This window comes from Heteronotia binoei, chromosome 14, assembly GCF_032191835.1.
Source record: "Heteronotia binoei isolate CCM8104 ecotype False Entrance Well chromosome 14, APGP_CSIRO_Hbin_v1, whole genome shotgun sequence".
In the NCBI taxonomy this organism is placed as follows: Eukaryota; Metazoa; Chordata; class Lepidosauria; order Squamata; family Gekkonidae; genus Heteronotia; species Heteronotia binoei.
This window is the reverse complement of record NC_083236.1, coordinates 67,290,900-67,318,588: the sequence shown is the minus strand read 5'-3', so window position 1 is coordinate 67,318,588 and position 27,689 is coordinate 67,290,900. Positions and strand designations below refer to the sequence as shown.

General features: G+C 43.3%; 1 protein-coding gene across 2 annotated transcripts in view; it reads left to right on the top strand.

Annotated features, from left to right (window-relative positions):
• The window catches only part of ZCCHC14 (zinc finger CCHC-type containing 14), a 43,152-nt gene that overhangs the window by 8,872 nt on the left and 6,591 nt on the right, over window positions 1-27,689 (top strand). For both annotated transcript variants that reach the window (XR_009556183.1, XM_060253780.1), the window contains exons 3-10: window positions 16,157-16,230; window positions 19,839-19,910; window positions 20,134-20,243; window positions 21,841-21,935; window positions 22,046-22,100; window positions 23,059-23,341; window positions 25,073-25,164; window positions 27,031-27,158. Coding sequence is in view for 1 of the 2 variants with exons in the window: in XM_060253780.1 (XP_060109763.1) it covers window positions 16,157-16,230; window positions 19,839-19,910; window positions 20,134-20,243; window positions 21,841-21,935; window positions 22,046-22,100; window positions 23,059-23,341; window positions 25,073-25,164; window positions 27,031-27,158 (909 nt within the window). In the remaining variant the exon portion in view is untranslated. The remainder of the gene's footprint in view (window positions 1-16,156; window positions 16,231-19,838; window positions 19,911-20,133; window positions 20,244-21,840; window positions 21,936-22,045; window positions 22,101-23,058; window positions 23,342-25,072; window positions 25,165-27,030; window positions 27,159-27,689) is intronic.

Genomic DNA, 27,689 nt, shown 5'->3' with positions numbered 1-27,689 from the left:
ATTTGTACTGCAACAAGCAGGCGTAGCATTCCTACTGAAACGTCGGTCTGTTAATTTGTAAATACTATCAGGAACTCAAAAGCGAAGGTTGGATCCTGCGTATCTGTTCCACTATATTGCTGGGGCTGATGGGAGTTGTAGGCAAAAAACATCTGGAGAGCTACCGTTGACCACCCCTGCAGTAGAACTATCCTCTAGTGAAAGGAACCTTCCCTTGACACAGTTGACTAAAAAACACATCTGTGGGATCCATCCCAGAATGTGTAACGGAGCACAGCTATCCTTGCTATAACTCCAAAGGAGTGAACATTGTTAGTCTGATGTAGCAAAAGTAAGCATGAGTCCCTTGACTTTAGTGTATTTTTATAACCTTGTATATAAATGAGGTAAGGACCCACTACATGGTTGTGATAAAATGGGCTCTAAATGATTTATGAAAATTAATAATATTTAATCCAGCATAAGTCATTAAGGTGCTGCTTGATGCCTGTTTACGCTTTGTGTTGTTGATTCAATTCTGATAAAAACAGGAGATGGTTGCTTCTATTCTTTTTGGCTTGTTCACCAAGATACCAATATACAGAGAAAACTTATTTTCCCTTTACTGTTTTCCTGTATCCCATTATATTTACATTTCAAGATGTCAGTAACGATAGCTTCAGTTTCTCCGGTTCTAAAGCATGATGAATTGACTTACAGTACATATGGACATACGAAGCTGCCTTATACTGAATCAGACCCTTGGTCCATCAAAGTCAGTATTGTCTACTCAGACTGGCAGCGGCTCTCCAGGTGCTCACAACAGTTTCCGAGTAACTGGCAGAAGGCATGCTAACACACAAGGGTCTGTTTTCCACAATCTGCCTTGCATTCTTTCCCCCTCTTTCTTTCAGAAGACCTAAATTGGAACTCTGTAGTCTGTAGTTGGAGTGAGCAAAACCTGGGAACATGCTGTGAGGCTTTCCTGGTTTTATTTCTTGGCCAAGTGCCAGATCTGCCTTCATTGTTTCTGGTTCATGCAGATAGAGCTATAGTCAAGTCAATATCCTCTGATTTAGTTGCCACAGCTCAAGAACGGACTTGCATTGGCAAGTGCTAAACTTGTCCCAGAGCCCTGTAGTACTGACTAGCCAGGGTCTAAATGAGCTTCCACTTTGCCCCCTTCAGAGTGTTCCGGTACTTGTCAGTCTAGCACTTTTCCATTGTGCCTGGAAGTGTCCTAGTCCTTAGTGTCTGATTTCTAATTGAACCTGTCCATCTTCGTGCTTCTGATGCATTTTTCCTTTAAGTTACACGCTCCCTACATCAGTACAGCATTTGTATAAAGAGGGTCGGTTCTATTTGCATTGGAATTTTATAACAATGTTTGACTAAACAAACGTTTAACTTATTCTGGCTCTGGAAAGGCATCGAGGCTTTCAGTATTTCATTTTAAAATGGCAGATTGCAAAAGCCTTTCCATAACATCTTAGAAAGTTTTTGATATTTCCCCTTTCTGAACAATAATGGACATATTATTGATGAACCTCTTTAAAAACAAGGTGTATGGCACAGAAATTAAATTGAAAGCAAACAGCATTGCCTGCAACCTTATAGTGTAAGAAAGAGAAAGCCTTTACGAAAGTAAGGAGAATGGAGAAGGAACTCTGTGCAGAATCTAATTAAAATAACTTGCATTTCATATCTGACACAGCTGTTGCTTTGTAATGGAAAATCTAAATCTTTGTTGTAGGCGTAGTTCTCCTTGTTAATATTATTATTTTTTACTGTGTAGTATATGTGGGCATTAAACCTCCTGAGTTTGTTTTCGAAGGGTAGGAGTTAATTCTGACTATGTTTAATGATTCCGAGACATTTTGTTGGTGCTGAAGTTCATCTTCTGCGTTTTTGTGTGCATAGTAAACTGAGTGAATTTCTTTAAGAGTTTAAAATGATATTTTCATGCCTATGGAAACACATGCTAAACAAAATCAACTAGAATCTCTGTCTTTCTGACAGTAATACAAAGAATGGTGGAATATCAGAACTAATCTTAGACCTTGTCTTGATGATAAAAACAGTAAATATTAATTTGTTCAGTAATTGGTAAATAAATGTAATTCCTGCTGTTAGCAAATATGCGATTAGTGTTCTTGAAGACAAAAGTTCAAAACAAAATGATTCATCTCGTGAGGACAAAATCGAATGAGCAGCAAGTAGCATTGCGCTGTGACTGTATCCTGTCTTCCTAGCCCTGCACCAGATGTGGTCTTGACCACAGCATATTTTCCAAAAAGCAGAGTGTGGGATAAAGTACATTAAACCAGATGTCAGAATGCAGTCAGCATTCAGTAAGGTCTTACAATAGAGTGGCAAACTATAGAATCTACAGACTATTAAAACTATCCCTATTCTTGCTATAAGGAATTCCTTTACAAATGACATTTTTAAACATGTGCACAGAAGCATGTAGAAAATCTGTGCAGCCATGTGAAAATTGTGACAGTTTCCAAGCTCGTGGAATCATGACAAAATAGACACTTTTTTATATGTATGTGGCATCCTTCTCCATGTGCATCTTCAGCAGGTTTTATAATATTTTGGAGCTGGGTTCTGTTGACCCAAAGAGAGGAGTCTGTTGTTCTGAAGGAAGATTCCTCACTTTAGCATTAGGCAGGTGCAGGGGGCTTCCCTTCTGTTTCCAGAGAGTGAGTACAGAAAAGTCTTGTATTAGTGAGATGGACTTGGGGTCTGTGCCTTGGTTTCGAAGCAAACCAATTCCCCCCCCCCCTCCTGCGCATTTTCTTGAAATGACTGTTTGCATTTTTAACTGGCTGATATTCAGTTTTCTTACAAATGTTTGGTATTCTAAAACTTATGACTCTTAATCTGGTGTTGCACTGTTAACTGCCTTGTGTCTGTGGAGATAACGTAGGATATAAATCTTTTGAATAACACCAGTGCCGATGACTTCCTAGATAGTCTCCCCCCATCTTTCATTCATCCACCAAGTACTCTTTGTTGTATGGGCACCTGTTTCTCTACAAGATTTACTTTTAAAACTGGAATAGATAAGCAGTGGCAAAATACAAGCAGCAGAAGTAACTGATTACACAGCATAAAACATTTCCATTGATGGAAGTGGAAAGTTTGATTTATGTCAGGAGGTCTTAAGTTGGTTTGGGGGTGATGGTGTAAGAATGCATATCTGTTAGGAAGTATTTTTTGCAGCATTCTGATTCCAACTTGGAATTCAAGGCTTGTTCTGTATGACTGGACTGGAGTTATGATCTACTTCAGAAGTATGGGAAGTAAAAGATTTCATGTGCAAGCGCAGTTCTTCAGATTCAAACAATGCTCTTCCACTGTTTGTAGCTGAAGAAGTGTGCTCGCACATGAAAGCTTATACTTTGATTAAAACTTTGTTGGTCTTAAAGGTGCCACTGGACTCAAATTTTGTTCTGCTGCTTCAGACCAACATGGCTACCCACCTGAATCTGTCCTCAGAAGTATGAAGTCACGGAGCAAAAGAGGTCAAAAGCCAGGTTGGTTCAGGAAGGAACAGGGAGGGGGCGAATTGATAACTGTTCTCCTGAGTGGAAGACCTTTGAGGTGAACTTACCATCACATTTAGTTAGTTGGATGAAGAAGGCAGCAAAACAGCTTTTTTTTTAGTAAAAGTGGGAATGACTAAACATCAACTGTTAGTTAGTTACCTCTCTCAATCAACTGGGACCATCTTTTTAACATTCTAGTTAGAACTAGAATAAACATCACTGTTTTCTCTAAACAAATAACTCAACCAAAAAAAAATCCAGGCCAAGTAGAAAAGGTAAAGCTGCTTTTCCTTCCTTCCTTTAGTTATGCTCCTTAGGAAAGGCCATTGATTTATGGCATTACCTCACTGCACTGAGTGGATCCATTTCATCAGTGTATCATGCCTGTGCTATTTTTAACATTAACTTGAAGGGGCAGCACTGATGAAATTACATAATTTGCATGGACAGCTGAAAGGCAGTCATATAAATCATAAAGATAATTTCAAGAGACTATTTGTGTGTTGTGCTCTTGGATGATCCAAGGTGATATAGTGCTCCGATACAGCAGTGGCATAAGGTCTGCCAGCACCTGGATAGCATGTAGGCAGGTGTTCCTTGTTGGGAGCCAATATCTATAGGTCTTGTGGCAGATTTTCTGTGCAATGCGTGCTGAATGGTCTATGGAAGATACGTTGCTGATGTTCATCTTCCTTTCCCTTCAAACCTGGCTTTATAATTGTTTGCTATTTAAAGTTCTTGAGAAGAGGTCCTGGCGAAAGAGAGACCAGAGGGCTAGAATCTGGAGTGGTTTGGCATCCATTTGATTTCTGGAAGGCAGCAGTTTACTGCTTAGGACAGATGTTCAAAGTAGTTCTTCCATCCAGTAGGGGGACTATCTTGAGGCAGTTGTGCAGGAAACCTTTGTAAAGTGTGGAAAGTTGGTTTGTTCTTTCAGGCTGTTGCTGGCCACAAATACTTACATGTGGATGATCCAGCAAATTGATTTGTGGGGTAGTAACTTGTGTTGACTTTCTTGCAGTTGTGTGTGGTCCTAATTCTTGGAAGCTGTAAAGAAATAAGGAACAAAGGTATCGTAGGCTTCCCAGATGTATTAGCTGTTCTTGCTCTAAATCCTGCATCTTTTCCCTTGCACTTTTTATTTAAAGCAGAGCATGAGTGATTAATCTTTTTTTTTTTGCTAAGCCTAGAATTTGTTTATGCAGGTGTTCAAATAAGTTAAAAAGATATTTTTAGGGAAAAAATGTTTAAAAATCCTGAAAAGGAAAACAACACTTTAGCTGACAAAGTTCCGGGATGCGTTGCTGTCATTTGCTGAAGTCTTGAGTATTTAAAATACTTCCTCTGTCTCATCTCGAAGATTAAAAGACACATTCATGTAATATTACATTTAAACTGTAACTGGAATTTACTGTAACAGTTAATAAATTATCATCTTCTGTACCAGCTCCAAGAGAAAGGTTTTGCAACACTTGCCAGACTTCTTGATTTGATGAGCGTAATCCCACTGGAGAGGCTGGCTGGATACTCGTGTGGAGTACTACAATGCTTAAAATAGGCTCCTTGTATTTGCATTCATATTCTTGCTTTAAATGTGGGACGTAGTAAGGAATTCCGGGGGGCCATCTAAATGCATCCCTAACATCACAGTCATCCTGACCTGCGGGCAAGGAGGCACTCGCCTCTGCTCATGATCTTAACGTGGCTCTTGTACCATCTTGTTTCTGGAATTACAAGTCTCCAGCTTGAGCCATAGACGTTTCTCTGCACGACGATTTTTCAAACTGCCATCTGATCTCCCATTCCATCATCAGACAGTTGTCCAAAGCATGCTGGCCCAGCAGCTGCCGATACATTGTAATCCCACTGACCCATCCGCGAGTTTGCTCCCATGTGGCATCAGAGGCCTGCCCGCAGACTCACTGCGACTCACTGCCTCTGCTTCAGGTCCTGAACTGACGGATTCTGTCAAGGGCCTGTTTGTGAAATAAACACTGCTCACTTCTTCCTTCATGAATTGGCCCAGTCTGCTTTTAAAGCCATCTCAAGCAGTGGCTGTCATTGCACTGTTTGGCTGGTTGTTTTAGGTTTGGACTGCATATGCAAATGGGGGTGTGTGTGTGTAGAGATTATTTGGCTCCCCGTGGGGTGGGGGAATCCCTGCACATAGACACCAAACATATCAGGCTGAACTAGGACCTTTTAGTTGCAGGAGAATTTTCTGATTTAAAATCATGTTGGCAGAAGAAGGCAAATACACCATGGACAAAGAGTGGGATCTTCCACATCTAGCTTCACCTAAGCATGATTGGTGTGCAGCACAACAGCCCTGACGACTTTAGACAGCCTGTATTTTCATGCATGGGGTGGAAAATTTTCTACCCCACATCACTGTTTTGTTAGACATCTATCATTCTTTGTGTGTGGAATCTCTCTTCCCCATTCATAACCTCTTATCTTTTCTTTTTTCTGTACTAATCAGCCCTGGCCATTCTTACATCCCTTAACAGTTATAGTTCCCCCTTATGTGTACTGTTTACAGTACTTGGGATATTTCTCCTGAGATGGCTTGTTGGCTAGAACTGTGCACTGCACCCTAAATAAGGCCACACCAAGTGACTGGTTGCATGCAAAGACAGCAGATGGCTATTAACTGCAAACACTCCACAGTTGTAATTTCTCTCTCCCTACCCCCACCCCATACAGACGTTCCTTGCTTTACAGTTCGAGTAAACCTTGCAGGCCTACATGTTGTGCTTGTAGACTCTGTGTAACAAGCAAGGCAAAAATACCTCTTTAGGAAAAATATGCAAAATATTATTTTCATAGTTAGCCATAGTCTCTTTCTGGTTGCAGCTTGCTCTGCCAAAGGATCAGGTTCTAAACTTCCCCACTATCCAGAATAATGAAGTTTGAGTCCAGTGGCACCTTTAAGACCAACAGAGTTTTATTCTGGGAATAAACTTTTGTGTGCACACACACTTCCTCTGAAGTTCATATCTGAAGAGTGTGTGCACACAGAAGCTTGTACCCGGAATAAAACTTTATTGGTCTTAAAGGTGCCACTGAACTCAATTTTTTTTTCTGTTCTGCTGATTCAGTGCAACACAGCTACTCACCCGACACTATCCAGAATGCCTTTTTTTTTTAAATTTTCAGGTTGTGAATTCACTTCTGAACTGTTCATATTTTTTTCAGGATTCATGTTTTGTTTTTTGTTTAGTGCAGACAAGAAACTTTAAAAACACTTTTAAAGCTAGTTAGGAGTGTTATCAGTAAGTTAAAGTTACTTGCTTAGGCTTCCATTGTCAACTCTGTTGCTTGACCTCTTTTTAAAAACTACATCTTTCTGCCTGATTTCATAGCTCAAGCATAGTGCATCTGGAGTAAACCTTTGCATGAGCAACATGTTGAGCATAACAGTCGGCATGTTTTTCCCAGACTTATTGTTAATGCCTAGAACAGACACACAGCACTGCATATATTGTTCTCACGTTAGTTTGTTAAAATCTGCTCTTTAAAAAGATCTTTCTGTAGAATAGGTATGTTGTTAGCATGAGACACAGCGCTATTATTCAGAAACTTCATCTCTTTAGCTTCTAGCATCAAAACATGGTATATTTTATTCAGCTGTTTTGGGCAAAAAGCATATTCATCTGGTTTTTAGGATTTCCAGTTCCAAATATGAGTCATTCCCGATTTAAATCTCTGAGCTCTCTCCCCCCCCCCCCCTTCAGTATACTAATAAAGTTCTGGAATAGTTATTAACCGGGGCTTTGTGGCAAACTAAAACGCTGACTGCTCTGCTCTTTGGTCATTGAATTCATACTTTTGTTTTTATTTTTTAACTTTTTTTAAGAATGAAAGGAAATGAAACCAAGGTTTTCTTTTAATCTAGATCCTGTTTTTGGAAGCACATGAAAGCATTATTCACAGTCTGAAAATAAAATGATCCAAGCTGGGGAACCAATCAAATGAAAGCATGGTAATAATATGGGTTGGAAGTGGAGAAAACTCAACTAAAAATACTGAGCTTTCCATATGTTTCTTCTCTGAGTATTGTTATCATTCTGTTTAAAAAAAGAAAAGAAAAAAAGCCTTAATGGATCCAGAGGTTTTATTTTGGGAGAAAAGTGACATTTCCCCCTTCAGCCCAGATTCCAAGTAACTGTTCAGTGGCAACTCCTCAGAATTCTCTTCTCTGCCTTGCTTAGCTGTTGCTGTTTCTACTGTACCGTGCCACGGTGTCTAGAATTTGAATCTTTTCACTTGTTTAATGTGTTTACAGTCTGCCTTTCTCACTTAGTCTCAGATTAACAGTCCATCGGGGTAAGCTGAGTGCGAAATCGGTCCTAGTCTTTCTGTTCAGATGTGATCTTCCACCCTGCCTACTGCACAATAGACACATATTGACAACATTTTACAAATATTTGGGGACAGTTATCATTCTGCTTGACTTTCAGAAAGCTTTTGACAAAGTTCCTCATCAAAGGCTCCTTAGTAAGCTCGAGAGTCATGGAGTAAAAGGACAGGTCCTCTTGTGGATCAAAAACTGGCTAAATAATAGGAAGCAGAGAGTGAGTATAAATGGGCAGTCTTCACAGTGGAGGATGGTGAGCAGTGGGGTGCCGCATGGCTCAGTACTGGGTCCCATGCTCTTTAAGTTGCTCATTAATGATCTGGAGTTGGGAGTAAGCAGTGAAGTGGCCAAGTTTGCAGAATGCACTAAATTGTTCAGGGTGGTGAGAGCCAGAGAGGATTGTGAGGCATTCCAAAGGGATCTGTTGAGGCTGGGTGAGTGGGCGTCAAAGTGGCAGATGAGGTTCAGTGTGGCCAAGTGCAAAGTAATGCACATTGGGGCCAAGAAACCCAGCTACAAATACAAGTTGATGGGTTGTGAACTGGCAGAGACTGACCAAGAGAGAGATCTTGGGGTCGTGGTAGATAACTCACTGAAAATGTCAAGACAGTGTGCGATTGCAATAAAAAAGGCCAACGCCATGCTGGGAATTATTAGGAAGGGAACTGAAAACAAATCATCCAGTATCATAATGCCCCTGTATAAATCGATGGTGCAGTCTCATTTGGAATACTGTGTTCAATTCTGGTCACCGCACCTCAAAAAAGATATTATAGCACTGGAAAAAGTCCAGAAAAGGGCAACTAGAATGCTTAAAGGTTTGGAACACTTTCCCTATGAAGAAAGGTTAAAACGCTTGGGGCTCTTTGGCTTGGAGAAACGTCAACTGTGGGGTGACATGATAGAGGTTTACAAGATTATGCATGGGATGGAGAAAGTAGAGAAAGAAGTCCTTTTCTCCCTTTCTCACAATACAAGAACTCATGGGCATTCAATGAAATTGCTGAGCAGTCGGGTTAAAACGGATAGAAGGAAGTACTTCACCCAAAGGGTGATTAACATGTGGAATTCACTACCACAGGAGGTGGTGGTGGCTACAAGCACAACCAGCTTCAAGAGGGGGTTAGATAAAAATATGGAGCAGAGGTCCATATTCTCTTATGTTCTTTAGCAATTATTGTGTTAGTCTTTTGAGGCTCTTGGTCTCTCTCTGAGACACTCATAAGTCAACGGGGCAGGGAGGGAAGGAAAGAGAATAGCCAGAAGTTTTCCCCAGAGAGCTTTGAAACTCTGTCTCCAGTTCAACTGTACTCCGCAAGTAAATTTCTAAGAAGCATCCAGAGAAAAAGGTAGCATTGATGACAGGAACACCAAGCAAAGAATATGAAGAATTCTACAAAACCTTGAGTGTGTTTCTGGTAAATTGAACAGTTTGGCTTGAGTGGTTGTATTAGGCAGTTGTCAGTGTTCCCTCTAAGCTGCAGTCTTGTGAGCAAAAATGTTACTTTATGAGTTACTGGCATTAGAAGCCCGATTTTAAGCGGGCAAAAGAAGCCCACTTAAAATCTACAAGGGACCGGGCCTTTTCTGTTACGGCCCCCTCCTGGTGGAACCAGCTGCCGGAAGAGGTGAGGGCCCTGCGGGACCTTGCCCAGTTCCGCAGGGCCTGTAAGACAACCCTCTTCCAGTTGGCCTATGACTAGCTGGTACAAGAAACTGAGTGTAGTTACACTAGATGTCTGCTGTCCCTAATGTTTTAAATGGTTTAAATGTCTTAAAATTTTAAATGTATTAATTATTTTAACTGTTTTTATGCTTAAATTCTATTTATGTCAAATTCTTATGTTGTGAGCCGCCCTGAGCCACTTGTTGGGAAGGGCGGGATATAAATCATAAAATAAATAAATAAAATAAATACATTAAAGTTGTGAGCTCCTGTGTAAATTAGTGTGCTCTGGGGTCATCCTTCCTGCGCTAAGACAAAAATGTGTGAGCTGGAGGCTAAAAATCTGTGAGCTAACTCAGCTTAGAGGGAACACTGGTGGTTAGCATGCATCTTCTCCAGTGTTCACGTAAGGAAAAGGAAAGACTTATTAGGAGCACTGCTTACTTTTCCCAATGAGAGTCTCCACTCTCCGCCTCCTTCTTTACCTGGTTCTGCAACATCTCCAAGGAGACAGAATGACTTTTGCTTTGAGCAGCGTGCAGGGCTGTTTGTGGGGTGAGTTAATGTGTGTCAGAAGAATCTTGTGTCACTTGTGTGCTGAGTATTAAATGGAGTAAAGTTTAGGTCTAAAGGTTTCTGTGCCATCTCTTAATATTTAATGATTTAGAACATAGGTGGTTGTGTGGTAGAAAGTTTAGTTGAGCATTTATCTAAATGGTGGTTGTGGGTGGCTATCTTGTGTGTGTTCTTTTCACGTAGAGTGTTCTCTGAGCCCTTGTGGATGGCTTAGTAATGCCAGCTATATTCTAAGCCCAGAGAAGCATTCACTATGAATTATGCATGTTTCTGTTTGAACGGTTTCTATGCTTCCTTTCCTTAACATTTTCTCATGATGGTTCACAAAAGAAGAGAAATGTAAAATGTGGTCATAATAGCAATTTTAAAATAGACTGAACTCAGGAGTAAAAACTCTCCCCCCCCCCCAATTTGGAGGAGCTTTGAGTAGTCTCTAGTTTTTACTGGAAGGCTTGTAGTGAGGGGCCCAGACACATGCCCGGATGAAGGGAGTTCCAAAATTTAGAGATGGCTTCAGAAAAGGCCTTCATGCAAGTCTCCAGTAAACGTAACACAGAGCATTGGTGCACACATGGGAGTGGAAGCAGTCTTTTGGGTATTTTGGACCCAACCTGCATTTTGTAACTGGAAGCAAGTGGATTTAGTATAGAATTGGTATGTACTCACTGTAGTGAGCCCCACTTAACATTCGAGTTGTTGCTTTCTGTGCCAGCTGAAGTTTCTGGGCAGTCTTCAAAGGAAGCCCAGTGCAGAACATTTTTCATCAATCCAAACTGGATGTTAGAAAAGCATGTGTGGCTGTAGACGCCGGTTCTGTCTTCTGCAGAAATAGCTGCTGGTGGTAAACTAGTGCAAGCTGGTCAAAAGCACTCCTGGCCACACCCAATGCCACCTGGCTGTGGATGGACATGGGAGACTCCAGTGGTTCACTGTAATCCTTTTGCCGTAGCAGACTAGGAACAGTTCATACCTGGCCAATTCTCTCTACACACACACACATACACCCCGTGGTTTTCCTTTCCTGTTAATGTTCAGCTGCCTTCCATGTTTCATGCCTCCAATACTGTAGGCATACTCTGTCTTCTCTGGGCCAGTCCGGGGAGGGGGGGGGCTTTTTCCTTTTTCAGATTCATCTGCGTACTTGACAAGTCGCCTGAATATGTAAAAGCTCTTCCCTTATTTGTAGGTGGCAGTAAAGAAAGTTACAGGAACATTTGTTTGAAAATGGCAGCAATGAATCTTTGGCCCTTTCAATGGCTTTCCTCCTTCCTTGAGGATCGGGGACAAAGGGTGGCAATTGGGGGCGAGCGGTCCCAGAGGCGCACACTGGATTGTGGAGTGCCTCAGGGGGCAGTTCTTTCACCAATGTTATTCAATATCTATATGCGCCCCCTTGCCCAGATTGCTAGGAGACATGAGCTTGGGTGCCATCAATATGCAGATGACACCCAACTCTACCTGCTAATGGACGGCCGGCCTGACTGCGTCCCAGAGAACTTAGACCGGGCTCTGCAGGCTATGGCAACCTGGCTGAGGCGGAGTGGGCTGAAACTGAATCCAGTGAAGACAGAAGTCCTTTGCCTAGGTCGGGGCGCTCGGGGAGGGGAAATACCTCTCCCAGTCTTCGACGGGGCGCCGCTGAAAGCGGCGTACCGGGTCAGGAGCCTGGGAGTCTTACTGGAGCCTTCACTATCAATGGAGGCCCAGATTGCAGCCACTGCCAAGTCAGCCTTTTTCCATCTAAGGCGGGCAAAGCAGCTGGCTCCCTTCCTAGAGCGTCAAGATCTGGCAACGGTGATTCATGCAACGGTCACCTCGAGACTGGATTACTGTAATGCCCTCTACATGGGGCTGCCTCTGTACCGAACCCGGAAGCTGCAGCTGGTGCAGAACGCGGCGGCTAGACTGCTGTTGGGGCTCCCCAAGTGGGACCACATACAGCCTGGGCTACGCGGACTGCACTGGTTGCCAGTTGTATACCGGGTTCGTTACAAAGTGCTGGTCATTACCTTTAAAGCCCTATATGGTCGAGGACCTGCCTACCTTAGGGACCGTCTCTCCCCATATGAACCCCAGAGAGCACTGAGGTCGGCCGGGAAAAACCTGTTGACCATTCCCGGACCGAAAGAGGTGAAGCTGCAAAGCACCCGTAACCGGGCTTTCTCCTCTATGGCTCCAAGCCTATGGAACCAACTTCCAGAGGAAATACGGGCCCTGCGGGACTTTGAACAGTTCCGCAGGGCCTGTAAGACCATCCTCTTCCAATTGGCTTTCGCTGAAGAAGAAGGAAATTGTTAAGAAAACCGCCATCATAAAAGTAAACATAGCATTAGCACTTTTTATTAATTTTAAAATTTAACCAGAATTTTAATTAAACTGTTAAATGTAGTTTTATTTAATTTTGTATAATCAGTGTATGAATCATGTTGTTAGCCGCCCTGAGCCTGCTCCAGCGGGGAGGGCGGGATACAAATAAAAGTTGTTGTTGTTGTTGTTGTTGCAAGATAAGGCAGGTGAGCCTAGAGCTGTTGAACCAGGCCTCAGCTGTTTCATGTTGAAGCCAGTTTGCTTGAAATCCCCACCCCCACCCCAAGCATGGGGCTGGCTGGTGCTTTTGGTCTTCTTCTGCTCTGGACTGGATTGGTGTCTCAGTGGCATTGGCTAGCATGGAGTCGGTAATGTGGCTTTTCTGGGTCTAAGTCATGTTGAAGGTAAAGATAGTCCCCTGTTTTCTTGGCAGACTTTTTACGAGGTGATTTGCCACTGCCTTCCCCAGTCATCTACACTTTACCCCCAGCAAGCTGAGTACTCGTTTTTCCGACCTCAGAAGGATGGAAGGCTGAGTCAACCTTGAGTCAGCTACCTGAACCCAGCTTCCACCGGGATCAAACTCAGATCATGAGCAGAGCTTAGACTGGTACTACAGCTTTCTGCTCTGTGCCATGGGCTCCCTTAAGTCATGTTAGCAAAATTATTATTACTGTTTCTGAGGGCTGCTGCATTGGGCTGCAGTAGAACAGCTAGATTTGAGTCTAGAGACCAACAAGATTTTGGAGGTATGAGCTTTCAAGAGCCAGAACTCCCTTTGTCAGGTAATGTTAACAGAAGGTGGCAAATGCACGATGTGCAAGCCTGGACCATCTCACGTGCTGGGTTTGTCCATGCTTCACACCCCACGTTCACCCATTTAACATGCCAGGGCTGTTGTGAAGACATCAGCTATAGCTAAACAGGCGACATTTATGTCTTCAGGGTGGAAATTTTTCCCTGGAAGAGGATAGCATCAGAAGACTTTACGTTTTGAAAGTTGTCTTCCCCACATCACCGTGTGTAGCACTTAAAAGCTGTTATGGGGGGGAAGAGTCTTCTCTTCCATTAGGCTTCTGTCATAGAGGACGGTGTCATTTCTTCCATTGCTGAAGAAGAGCTATGAGGTGGTGGTGTTTACCGGGGCTTTCAAATGGGGGTTGATTTATGGCTCCTGGAAGTTGAGGGATTCTGGGTTTTATTACAAGATTGTGTGTTTTTATGGCGTTGTTTATAGGCTATAAGCCTGTTGATAGGGAAAGTTGGGATAAAATACGTTAAGTAAATTTACTTTAGGATTTCTTTCTGTAGATAACCATGCCACTGTCTATGCATTTTCTTTTTTAAAAAAACAACTGCTTACTGAACATCCAGGCATGTGTGTGAGTCCTTATGGGTTCATCCTTTGTTAATTTCTTAGAGGAAGATAAATATGAAAATATCTGCGGTAACGTGAAAGCATTTGATGGCGCTGGACATTACTGTAGTTGAGTTCTCATTTTACTGCCATAATCTTGGCTGCTTAGAGGCCGCTTCAGTGACAGCTGCGTGGGTTTGGCCAGTCTTTGTGTAAGGATCAGATCAACAAAAAGGGGTTTTCCATTTCTGGGACTTTAGTATGTGGTATTTACTAGGTAGAAAAAGAGTGTGTTAGGCAAAAAGAAACAGAGGGAGAGAGCCTTAATGCAGCACATATTCATTGTGCAAACATGGGTAGTTTTATGTATAGCTTTTTGGTTTTGCCTGTTGGCATATTTCCAGCACGTTAAGAACTCTTACATTTTGGTAAGGTGCTTCCATTTTTAAAGCTGAGTGTTTTATGTCTGTTCAAAACCTTTAGAATATATAATAGTTTTTTTAAAATTGTCTGTGTTACCCAGCTTGCCTTTTTTCTTCCCCTAATGATCATTTCAGTATGCCTCAATTGTAAAGGGGGTTACCCTGTGAGTAAGAGCTGGTTATATCAGGGCTTTGATAGGCTGTGTAGTTCTTTGAATGTTCCTGCAAAAGGGAACAATCCATTGTGAGTGATGTTTCCTTTTTGGAAAGTCTGTTTGGAACATTTCTGGGCTCCAGTTCAGTGCCAGTGCAAGGCTGAGCATCTTCCAAACCATTTAAAACTCTGCCACTCTTGCTTCAGGGTGCTCACAATTCTAGCGCTATACCAACCAACAACTGTGCTTTAAAGTAGCTTTCTGTCATTATTAGCCATGGTTAATAATGGCTTTCTGTTTCAAGCTTCAAAGAGTTCCTCAGATCTTTCCTTTTTGGTACTTTGGTGGCGTTCTTGACGAGTTCTGTATGAGCTATCCTAGCCCAGTTCTGGTTGTGATTGAATTTCGCAGACATTTGGTAGGTCTGCCGAGAGCCGTTTGTGGCTGTCTGCTTGGCCAAAGGAGTCCTTCCTGGCTAGTTGCTGTGTCAGAAAAGAACAGTGAATGTGAGTTAGGGCTTAAAATGCAGCGGGGGCGGGGGGGCGGGGTGCACCTCTTTAGCTTGCAGGTCATTCACAGAGTTCTGAAAAAACAGCCAAGCCATCTCAGGGCTGAATGACAAGCACCTTTGAGTTACGGTAATAATGTGATTTCTGGTGTCTGGAAGTGCAAGAAGATACTTGACTCTTTCACACACGGTAGAGGACAAGTCGATAGCCACTGTTCAGGCTAATGTATATATGTCCCCCCTTTTATGTTTTGACAACTGTCCTTTTCTGTCTTGGCTTTTTAAAATACACGAGGCAATTTAGTTCCCATTCTGCATCTGCATGGCAATGGAGGAGTACACTCTGCTTTGTAGTAACCTAATTCCTTAGAGGAAAAGGCAAGGAGCCCCCATAGAAGCCTGTTTAGGAACTGTGAACCAGGAAATGCCTCTTCCCAGTATCATCTGAAGTTAAAGGCAGTGGCTCAATCAGTGCACAGCAGACGGCTGAAAGATATAGTTGGGTGGCAAAGATTATATAAAACTATAAAAACCCTTCCCTCTCTGTGAAACTCCATTCCTCGTGGTTATGGAGGGGGGGAAATCTTAAGCACAATTGTATGGTATGGCCAAAAACATTTCCACATGATCTGTAATGGTGCTGTGGAGCTGGTAGAGGTGTTCCTGCAAGTTGCAAGCAATGCTTTCATCTGTGCAGAACCCATGATCCACCAGCGTAGCCTTTTGGAATAGTCAAAGGTTTAGGGTTGGGGGGAAAATGGTCGAATCCAACCCATTGCAGCTTAGGATGGTAAGCTCACTCTGCAAACACAATAATTGCTGCTGTGTTGTGTCCAGGAGTGAGGACACGGTTCTTAACAATGTGCAGTGTTTCCAAGCTGTAGGTCTAGGTAATATAAATTCTGAATAGAAAAGTAGTCCTGTGAGCAAGGAGGTGATAGATTTTATTGCTGGTATGACATTTTCTTCCTAGTCTGCTGCTCCTAAACCTTTGTTAACTACCTTTTGGGCCATGCTTGATTTGAAACCACCAAACACACACCAGATCAAATGCAGCAGGGGTGGCCAACGGTAGCTCTCCAGATGTTTTTTGCCTACAACTCCCATCAGCCCCAGCCATTGGCCATGCTAGCTTGGGCTGATGGGAGTTGTAGGCAAAAAACATCTGGAGAGTTACCATTGGCCACCCCTGAAATACAGTATAGGACCGCTGAGCCTCTTAAGGGAATGTGCTATTGATACACTGTCTTATTATTTCGTTTCTAACAGTGAGTGTTGAAAAAGTGGAACTAAAGGGATTATTGCATACGAAGAATGATAGGAACATGGAATATTCCTTTGAGGTAAGTTGGAAGGATTTCCAGTGTGGGTGGGATTGAGGGTGCCTGAGACGTTTGCCTCCTAAAGTACTTTGTCATAACACGCGGGAAATCCGCCCATGATTTTTTTTCTCTCAAAGCAAGTTATAGTGCCTGTTTCAGTCTTGTGCCCTGTTCGTCAGAGCCTTGGAGCCATTGCAAAAAGCTGTTCTTGTTTTTGAACTGTTGCTGTCATTTACTCTCATGCCACTGATATGCCTGTGAGTTCTAGTGTGATTTGTATTGAAAATGTGTTGGAAGATTGACAACTACTCCCTTTGCTTGCATGACCAAGAAAGTGGTTGGCGTGTACTATGGGGTTTTGTATCCCATTCTGCTAGGGGTCCCCAACCCTTTCGAGTCTGTGAGCATCTATTGAATTGTGACATGAGGTTGGGTGCAGCCTTATTATGGCCATTGCAAGAGGCAGAGGCACCACAAAATGTCAGGCGGTGAGGTTTTCCCTGACTCTTAACAGTAACTCTTCAACATTTCAGGTGAACATTCAGCTTAACAGGATGCCTTTTTAAAATGAGCGTATTGCTTAAAATATTTTCTTGCTTCCACACAGCTCACCTTCAGTCACACAGTGAAGATCCTTGCGCAGTAGCAACAGCTGCTAAGAAAGAACTGTTTTTTTAACATCTGCACAGCCAGTCAAAAGCCCTGCTGGGCAAAAAACCCAGCTGGCTCCACCCACTTTCTCAAAACACATGGCGGGTGCCGGGGAAGGTTTCAACAGGCACTGCGGTGCCCTTGGGTACACCGTTGGGGAAACAGAGAATTTATGCCTTTGGAAACACAGAGAGGGTAACAATTTCCCATGGTTCTTGGACTACATGTTTGGCTCTTCAAAGTATGTCTCATTACTGTGGATGGGATGTGTAAAGGCAGAGAAAATACAACACGTGTGGAGATTCTGAATGGCTTCCCTTCAAATATTCATTCCAATATATTGAATACACTTTATTTTCAGTGTAAGCTACAGCTGCAAAATGAGTCTCTTATTTCTTAGTGCTGCTCACATGGGACAAGAGAAGGATGCAGTTCCGTGACCTTGGATTGCCCAGTATAGAAGCAGCCCCTGTCCCATCAGTGTGCTTCTCCAACTATTCACTTGGCTTAATACATAGGCTTGGCTGCTTTTGTTGACTGCCTTACAGCAGCATTGCAAAAGAGTTGCACGCATGATCATCTTTCCTAAGCAGAATACCACATGATTGACACATGGGGCTTGTGTTAACATGACAATGGGAACTGCGGCCACAGGTGCTGTATGCAAACTAAACTGGTTGTAATGAATACTCCTGTGACTTTAGATGTGTATCCCTTTAGTGTGCATGGCACTGGCTCCTTGGCTTGTGATTTCCAGTGTCTGGAGGTATAAGAAGAGATTGACTTAACTGAACTGTAGTTCTTGCAACTTTGGAGGTATAATTCTGCCAGTCATGCTTGTTCTTCCCATTGCATCGTTCACTTCTGATGTGAGTGGGAAGAAAATGATCAACAAAGTCAGAAGCAGAGCTAGAAACTGTCTGTCTGCTTTGTTTCTTGGTTTTGGAGTAACAAATACGGGGAAAGAGGAAATTCCTCAATTACGTAATGTATTTTGAAACTCTCTCTTCTCACCAGTGCTTTTGGCAGCATCCTCAGGGCTGGAAAAATGTGTGTGTTTGGTTGTCATTGATACTAGTGTCATGTGGAAATATTGCTTCTTCTCCCCCCCCCTCCTTTTTATTAAGCAAAAATGCAGTCTTTTCCTATAAATTCCAAATTAAAAAAAATAGGTTTGGGTCCAAATTACCACAACCGGAATAAAACATGGAGAAAGAACATATGAAGCTGCCTTCTACTGAATCAGACCCTCGGTCCATCATAGTCAGTATTGTCTACTCAGACTGGCAGCAGCTCTCCAGGATTTCAAGCTGAAGTTTTTCACACCTATTTGCCTGGACCCTTTTTAGTTGAAGATGCCGGGAATTGAACCTGGGACCTTCTGCTTACTAAGCAGATGCTTTACCACTGAGCCACTGTCCCTCCTCATCTCTACGACTGAATCTCGTGAAATCCTGCTGTTCAGGGGACCCTGGTACATAATGAGGGGTGAAGCAAGAGCCTGCAATTGGAATCAGCAAAAATCCACCCCGGTGACATTATGCCACCATGAAATGGCACCTTTAGATCCAGCCCATAATAATGTTCAGATGCTGAATAATCTCTTCTCTTGTGCATCGCATTGTCTTTGAAATTCATTTACAGTTTGGTCAACCACCAACTTGTGATGAAAGCACTTAATAGCTTATTGAAAGTGCAGAAAGAGGAAAGCAGATGCTCTTGGCTTTAGTGTGCTTTGCACAAATCCACACATTCAGTTGCCTGTGTCTTCATAGATCAACTGATGTGATCTGCAGGAACTACATTGCATTCTGGGACCCAGCAGCCTTTAACAGATTGTGTCTGTTTACTCAGATAGTAGTCTCTTTGGTAACTATTTAATGCAGGGGTGTCAAACTGATTTGTTATGAGGGACGAAGACCTAGTTGGGCCTGGTTGGGCCATGTGTGTACCTCTTTAAGATTAGATAGCAAAGATATAAACTTTTAAAAGGGTTTTTAAAAACTCTTAAAATAAAACATGCTTAAAACATTAGCCCTTGTTGGTCTTAAAGGTGTTTTCTTTGTATCTCTCCCATGGGATCCAGGGAACTGGGCAAAGGAAGTTCTGGCTCTTTCCCTCTCTCCCCAGGGGACCAGGAGAGGGAGGAGCCTCAACCAATGGAGAAAATTGAGGTTTTTCTCTGTAGCTCCCATGCGAATGAGCAAGCCTTGCAAAGCAAGTTGAGATGCAGAAGGAAGCAAGAGAGAGGGAGAAGGAAGCAGATAAGAGCCAGTTGCTCGGGGGCCTGATTCGACCCTTGGGCCGTATGCTTGACACCCTGATTTAATGTGTAGGACATGAGGAAACTCATTAGCCACCATTTAAATACTCACTGGTTGTAATTATAGAAATTGCCTGCGGAATGTATCTGTTTCTTTCTTTTTTGTTCCTCAAGCTCTGCCATTGCATTGCACAGAGCTTGTGAGCAGTGCTTGCGACGCACTTGGCACTAAAATTCAACCAAAGTTGTGGTTCATGTGATAGCAGGGGAGAAAAAAAAGTTACTTCTGTTACACTGCAGTGTAGCTGCAGCCTTGCAGAATGCCACTCTGCCCTTAACCATCTGAAGCAGCCTTCATACCAAGTCCAGTTATTGGTCCAGCTGACCGACAGTGGCAGTCTCCAGGGTCTCAACCAGAGAAGGCTCTTTCCTGGCTCCCAGTTCCTGAGACCCGTAGCAGAAGATGCAGGTGGCTGAATGGGACTCTTCTGCACATAGACATGAGCTCCTGTACTGGGCCATAGCCCTTCTCTGAGACCACCCTTGGGAGAAGGCTGAGAACAGTGTGTTTTGGAATGAATTGCAGCAAAGATGGCCCCAAATCCTGTTTCTCACATAGTTAGTGAGAGGACATTATTGAAAATCCATATTAGCAAAACCAGCTCCAGATGTTCATGATGCAGTGTATTAAAATAGCTCTTCTCGTTTCCTTAAGGTATTCTGGTCTGATTCTTCAGTGACATTGGTAACAAAGTCGTCTGCAGAAGTGACTGAATTTGTTTCAAAGGTAAAATAATAAAGAGATGGTGTTCCTTGAGAGTGATTTTTGTGTGATTTTTTGAAAGCACTCTGACCCAGTTGGGAGTAGGTGGGATTCATGCATACATGTACAACTGCAGGATCCTTCTTGATAAATTATGTGCACACAGTAAGTGTGTTGCTATTGTCTCTTTTTGCTTTTTGTCCTTTTCAGTCTTTGCCTTTCATTGTCACCTCTGATTTCTTCTTAGTTATGTCAGCTGTATCCAGAAGAAAATTTGGAGAAATTCATTCCTTGCCTAGCCAGTCCTGATTCATTTTACTTGGAAAGAAACCACATGGACCGAGAATCAGACCTTAGGTATGCATTGCAAGTGTTAAGAAACCTATTTCCTCCCCCCCCCCCCCAAAAAAAAAGGTGGAAAGAGAAAGAAGAGGTGGACTGTTTCAGCCAAATTTCATGATGTGCTGGCTGCAGTTTTGTTGCATTTGCTTGTAAGTCCGTGAATCCCTCCCCCCAAACAAGCCAGAATTGTAATAAAATTAACCTTTTAAATGTATTAATGATTTCATCCTTCTTGAATATGACATTTTCCTTGTTTTGTTATTCAACACCAGTGCTTTTTTTTTTTGCGCAGGAACGCAGTTCCAGCTGACTTGGCGTCAGGGGGTGTGGCCTAATATGCAAATAAGTTCTTGGGATTTTCTACAAAAAAGCCCTTTCTGAAACAATGGTGATATAAGTGGTGTGGCCTGATATGCAAATGAGTTCCTGCTGGGCTTTTCTACGCCCGCCCCCCCCCCCGGTTGAGCACAGATCAACTGTGTTTTGGCCCCTGGGAATAACATAGTCTAGCATCTTCCAGGCTCATCCCCAGCAGCACCGCCAGTCCTTGTCTTGCTGCCACGTACCCTTGAGTAATCCCCTAACAATTGTTCTAGGGCTCCTTTGGGTGGTGCCCGGTGGTCCTGTTGATTGCATGGCTGGCACTCTGCAAACCATAGTAGTCAAAGTAACACTAGGGTGGGTTTCCTGGCCAGCAACATTGACTGTGGAAACATGAAATCGCATTGTAATTCCAGAAAAAGCAGACTGTAGCCTGTCTCAAGGACTGGTTTTGTGCCTTTTTAGACCCCTGCTGGATATATCATCTGGGCCCTTAAGAACAGATGAGTCTGGCATAGTGAGAAATTTCTTCTAGCGGGAGTTAGGCAGTGGTCTCAAGAGCGGCCCACGTCCAAGTTTTCATCAGCTTCTGCTAGAATTGGCAGAACTGCGTAATTGGTTTGCCATGCCTGCAGCGGGAAGTAGGTGCTTTTGGTTACCAAATCCAAATAATGGACTAATGCTTAGATAATTTCTTATTTGAAGTTCATACGGACAGGAATAATGTAATGGAAAAAAGTCACTTGGATCTTTGCCTCTCATTGACTTACTAGTGGTTGGGGGGAAGGTTTCCGGAGTTGCAGGGACCAGTACTAATTGGTCCATCTTTGCTGGATCAGCTGCTGGATCCATACAGCGTTTGCTGTTCCTTAACAGAACTAGAATCCAAGCTTCTTAAAACGCTGGATTCAGGACACGTTTTGAGGCTCCAACTGCAGTAGCATCTCCATATGTCATATTTATGATTTTCACATTTCCCTGATCACCGCATGGTGCATAATCATGTTTTCTGGAACAAGAAAGTGCCAGATTCTTGTTGACTGTTTTATGTGCTAGGGGGATACTTGTGGCAGGAACGTGCAGTTAAGAAGCTTACAATATCTTTTGTGCCTTACGGCAGCAGCGGCGGTGTCAGGGCATTTAGCTGCTGTTTTGATACTGTATGAGGTAGTTGGTTTGTTCACATCTGCGTGTGCTTAAATTTCTGCTCTGGGATTCTTCCCCTAACCCTGACTTGATCGTTATGGTCCAAACGCAAAGACAATATTACGTAGTTGAAATCATTTTTCAGGTATTTGGCATCGTTACCATCCCACGTCTGGAAAAATGATCATGTCAAGAAGTTTTTCAGCTCTTCGTCTCACTCCCAACAGCTTCAGAGTTCAAGTGAGTGTAAAGATTACCTTTTTTCTCCCCGCTCACCAAAAGCACACACGTGCAAGTCAGCTTCAGCCAAGTCAGTGCCTGTCCAAATTTCTGATCTCCTTGTTTTTAAGGTCCCAGCAGCACTTCCATTTATAAAGCAAGCACTACATTGGGCGCTTCTGGAAGGTAAGATATGTTTGGTGCGTGGATGCGGAGAAAGCTATAGAGTTTGTCATTGGTGTGTAGTTGCGCAGCGTGTTTTTGTCATTGTATCTGAAGAAGTGTACATGCATCAGAAAACTTATACCCAGAACAAAACTTTGTTGGACTTAAAGGTGCCGCTGGACTCAAACTTTGTTCTCTTGCTTCAGACCAACATGGCTGCCCCACCTGAATCTGTCTTGGTTGCATTTTACTTCACAGCAGTGCTTCAAGAAGAAATTCTGTGAAACGAATTCAAGTGGAAGGTGGTAAAATGCCACTGAAAATCCATGTGGGTTTTCCATTCACATGGAGCATTTTCTATGCATGCTGCTCTGTGTAAACTTACAACCTCTTTCCTTGGAGGTTTTCAGACAGAGGCTAGATGGCCCTCTGACAGCAATGAAGATCCTGTGAATTTAGGGGGAGGTGTTTGTGAGTTTCCTGCATTGTGCAGGGGGTTGGACTAGATGACCCTGGAGATCCCTTCCAACTCTATGATTCCTTGATTCTAAGTTGATCTTGTTGGGGAGTGTGTGTGGGGGCAGGGGAGAGGCAGCTAAAAGTGGGGAGAGGGAGCTGAAATCAGGCCCGGTGTTTCCATAGATGAGTGTGAGGTTGGTAGAACTGTGGATGGTCAGTTGTTCACTATAGCGTCGTAATTCTCTCACCCTTTCCCTTTTCTTGCATATCTTTGGCTAGGTGAGTAAATCTTAAATTTTGCAGTTAGGGCAAGTGCCAGCCCTGTGCCTGCCTGCCAGCATTCTGAACCTTCACAGCTGCACTGGTGCTTCAGAAAGATGTGACTCTGGATCCCAGGGCACTGATGGGGATGAGATGGTTCTGTTTCCTTGGGGGAAACTTGCAGTAATTAAAAGCGGATGTGGATGCCGCTTATTTCCACAAATGATAACGAGAACCATTCCTCTTCCTCCCTCTGCAGACCTGTCTGTGGTGTAGCTGGCATCCAGTCTTCGCAGAACAACCTCCAGCATCACGTCCAGCATCCGAACGCTCCCCCAGTTGCACTTCCCCACTGCTCACACTCAGGTGGGGCTGGATCCTCGCTAGCCTGCCGCTCTCAGCTGGAGAACACTTCACCTGTGTTAATGACGCCCAGTCCTCAGATCCCCCAGGCCCAGGAGCAAAACGGGATTTTGGACTGGTTGCGGAAGCTGCGCTTGCACAAGTACTACCCAGTTTTCAAACAGCTCACAATGGAGAAGGTAGAGTGCTGTCCTTGTTAGGAAAAGGAATGGGTTTTTCTTTGTCTTGTTGAGAGCACAGAGGGTGCAAACAGCAAGAAAAGGCTTTGTGCCTCAGAGCGGATGCGCCGGTGCACTCTTTCATCTAGTTTGGATTAATCCATTGTTTGAAGTCATACATTACATTACCACTCTCTCTCCATAAGAGCCTGTATCCTTCTACAAACAGTTTTGAGTTCTGTGTCTTTCACTTAGCGGCTTATTTTGAAGAAGCCAGTTGGAGCGGTTTGCCACTTTTTGTGCACTGCTGGCATTTCTCTTCCTTGTTGGCTCCTCTCCTTTTTCTCATTCGTAAAAAGTGACTTTTGGCGGGCGGGGCCAGGGCTCAGTGCTAGAGCATCAGCTTGACATGCAGAAGGTTTCAGGTTCAACCCCCCAGCACTCCCAGTTAAAGGATCTGGGCAGTAGGCGAGGGGAAAGATTTCTGCCTGAGATCTTGGAGAGCCGCTGCCAGTCTGAGTAGACCATGCTGACCTTGATGGACTGGTGATCTGGTTCAGCATAAGCTGGCTTCAGGTGTTCATCACTGACTGACCCTGCAGCAGTTTTACAAGCTCCTCGGTTGCAGGCTTCAGAGGGTGCATAGCTCTGGTCCCTGCAAAGCAGTCCTGTGTATGGCCTGGAAAACATTCCAAAGACCACATGTGTGTTCTGTTCAGATGACTCTCTGCTTAAGTGGCTTTATTCACAATCATTCTCCAGTGCATTGGAAAGTTAATCGTCACTTTGGTCTGTGGGTTTTTTGTCTGGGCTGCCCTCTGCTGGGTTAATTATTTACTGTTTAAACCCCTTATCTCCAAATGGTGACAGACTGAATAAGGAATAGGTTGAGGTTTTATCTTTCTGATATTTTTCTTTACATTAAGAAGCAATAAACTCGAGCAATTCAAATTAAGAAGCAATAAAATTCACATTTTCAGAGGGTTTTTTTGTTTTTTTACCAGTAGGTTAGTGCGCTGATATGTGGTGATGGAATAATCTGATGTGAAGAACCAGGAAATTTGATAACAGAGATGGGCTTATATGTGGGTGGGAAGAATTACTGTGGCAGGATCAATGTAGGAAAGGACATACGTCTGCAGTAACTGCTAAAAAAAGCAAATTTTAAAAGCCAGCTAGGTATGGCAGGCACATATTTCTGTTTCTGCTGGGCAGGTCCATAACATGCCATTAACCCTGCTCTTCCAACTTGATGTATTCTATGATAATCCTTGAAGCAAGGGCTATTGTCATGCAGCTAAGAACGCTGAAGACCCTTTGTGCTCTTTGTCCATATTGGTGCCTTCTTAGCTGGCATTTTCATATTGCTTCTGTTTCAGCAGTGAAGGATGGTAAATTGCCATAAACGTTCAATAAGAGGTCGAGATAGACCATGCATAGCTATTTTGAAATCTGGAGTTTGTATGTAACTATAGTCAATACTGTAATGCATGCTAAGAAGTCTTGTCCTGTCCTGGGCAATTCTTTCTCCTTTCCCAGTTATGTCGCTTGTTTTTCATAGTTCTGTCATCTTTGCAAAAGACAGGGACAAATAAGTAAGCATCGCTGAGCATCATCAGCATTCTAGACTGGGTTTGCATACATTTAACGTTGTCCTCAACTCTGTTTCATAGCCAAATAATGGACAGCATGCATCTTTCATACATCTTGGTATTGCATAGCAATATATTTGCTTCTTTTTTCATGGGCAAGTTCTTGAGCCTTACTGAAGAAGACCTGAATAAATTTGAATCCCTCACCATGGGTGCTAAGAAGAAGCTGAAGACCCAGCTGGAGCTGGAAAAGTAGGTGTTAAAGAACACACAGGGGAAATTGCCTCTCTTTTCTTCTTAGCTCTTCCCCATTCCAGGCGTTAGCAGGAATCAGGTTTTTTTTAAGAAGGTGTAAGTCTCAGGAAATTCTGTCATAAAAGCCCGCCTCTCAGTTTGGAGGCTCTGCCATGCTGGAAAGAGTGCTGTAGTCAAGCTTTGAAGTTGTGATGGTGCCCAAGAGAAAATACATTGCTTTTTCCTGTGGATTGACAACACAGAACTCTGCATAGTTTTGGTGGTCATTTGCTACCTTGTATATCCAGTGGGTTCACTGATAAAGGGTATCAGAACAAGGCTTGTATCTGGGATTTCTCGTGTGAAACTGTACATTTGAGTAGAACTGACCCTCCAGAATCCTTGTCTTGATTCTTCTGGCATATGCTAATTATGCTTCTGCCCAGGTAATATTTTTAGAAGTAACAGCAGCTATATTCCTTGATTTCTAAGGTGCTCGCCTCCTTCCCCTTTCTGAGAGACGGTTTGGAGTAGTGGTTAAGTATCTGGAAGAACTGGGTTTGATTCCCCACCCCTCCACTTCCAGCTGCTGGAATTTTATTGTGAATTTTCATTGTATGCACTTTGACCTGTGGCTTAATGCAGCATGTAGCATAGGCATTGTATTTGTACACATCCCATAGAGTCAGATTTTGAGTAGTATGTCTTTTACATATACTACTATTGTGAATTTTTTTGTAATTTTTTAAGATCTGGATTGAATTACTGAGCAATATTCCAGTCATTTTTCTTGTGAGTTTGTACGCCTTTCAGTTCGAGCAGACCTACCCAGTAACAAGTATTGCCCAACTCTGCTCCTCTCCTTGGTCTCCTCTGTAGAGACAGAGCAGCTTGGGAAGCTCAGCAATTAAAGTTGTGATCGTTGGTCAAGATTGGAGATCCAGCCAAGACACAAAAGCTTAGTGGAAGGGCTGCAGTGAGAAGATTTGGGCAGCTGGGGCTCCCCACTGCCCTGGCACCGTAAACAGTGGCACGTGGTCATTATGCGGACAAGGCCTTGGGCTTCATTGCCAGTCTGTAACTTGTAGGCTGATTGAATTTGGGGCTAAATCCCAGTTGGGTCAAATACAAGGCTGTTGTAGCATCAGTAGCCCAAGCGCTCTGTAGACCTCGATCAATAAGTTCAGGGGCGGAGGAGGAACTGTGAAGCCTCCCCTTCCACAATTTTATAGATAGCAGAACTAATTTTGCAGAGAATGCTGTCTTTGCACAATTGGGTCAGACTGTATTTGGGGCCTGATGAAGTAAAATTGCTTTAGATGCTGAAACAGAAAGCATGCTTTATAAGTCCTTCAGCAGCTAAAGAGACTTCTGTGGTAATAGACATGCTCCTTGGTGTGCTAGTGTGATGTGATGGTTACAGTGCCAGACTGTAGGATCTGGGAAACCCAGGTTTGAATCCCCACTCTGCCATGGAAGCATGCTGGGTAACGTTTTACCAGTCACAAACTTTTGGCCTGATCTACATCACAAGATTGTTATGAGGATAAAACAGAAGCTAGGAAAAGGATGTAAGCCACATTGGTTCCCCATAAGGAGAAAGACAGGGCACAAGGGAATTAAATATAGAACTCCTTCCTATACTCCAAACCTGTGCATTTGTGGAAGTTAATTGGGTGGAAGTGATTTGATTGCCTTCACAGCTGAGATTTGATTCTGTCCTGGTAACATATTTTGCCAGACTGCCGTAAAACCCAAACTTTGCTCCCTTTTTGGAGGAATGATGGGATGTAGCTATTAGACGTTCTGTATATGTGGATCAGCATCCTGTGAGTGCCGATAATGGAAGTTTATTTGAATCAGTTACTTACTTTTTTGCTTTAGGGAAAAGTCTGAGAAAAGGACCCTAAATCCAGCAGTTTCCTCTTCTGTGAGCAGCAGTGGGGTGGCCAGAGTTCCTCCTACTACTCACATTGGACCGATCCAGAGTATCCGTGGAAACCATGCAGCAGGTAAGCACATGCTGCTGGGCATGGGTGAGCCAGCATCTTATACAGAAGAGATCCAAACCATTTGCAGTCTAGCTCTTTCCCATAATTGTAGCCTGACAGGTTGCTGCTATCTCTTGAGCTGCTGGTGGCTAAAAGCATTGGCTCCAAGAGAGTGAGAGTAGGACTTGGCTATCCAAAGCAATGGCAGACCACCCCATAAAAGTCTGCCAAGAAAACGTCCTCATGTGACATCACCCCATGGGTCAGACTATTTTTTTTATCCAAGATCGCATGGTTTTTATTTGTCTGTTGTATTTGCAGTCAAATGCTGTTTTATAGGTGTATTTTGCTGCCGTTCCTTCTGCCCAGGTAATATTAGGAGAAATAGCAGCTATATTCCTTGATGTCTAAGGCATTCTCCTCCTTCCTCTTTCTGAGAGCCAGTTTGGTGTAGTGGTTAAGTGTGCAGACTCTTATCTGGGAGAACTGGGTTTGATCCCCAACTCCTTCACTTGCAGCTGCTGGAATGGCCTTGGGTAAGCCAGAGCTCTC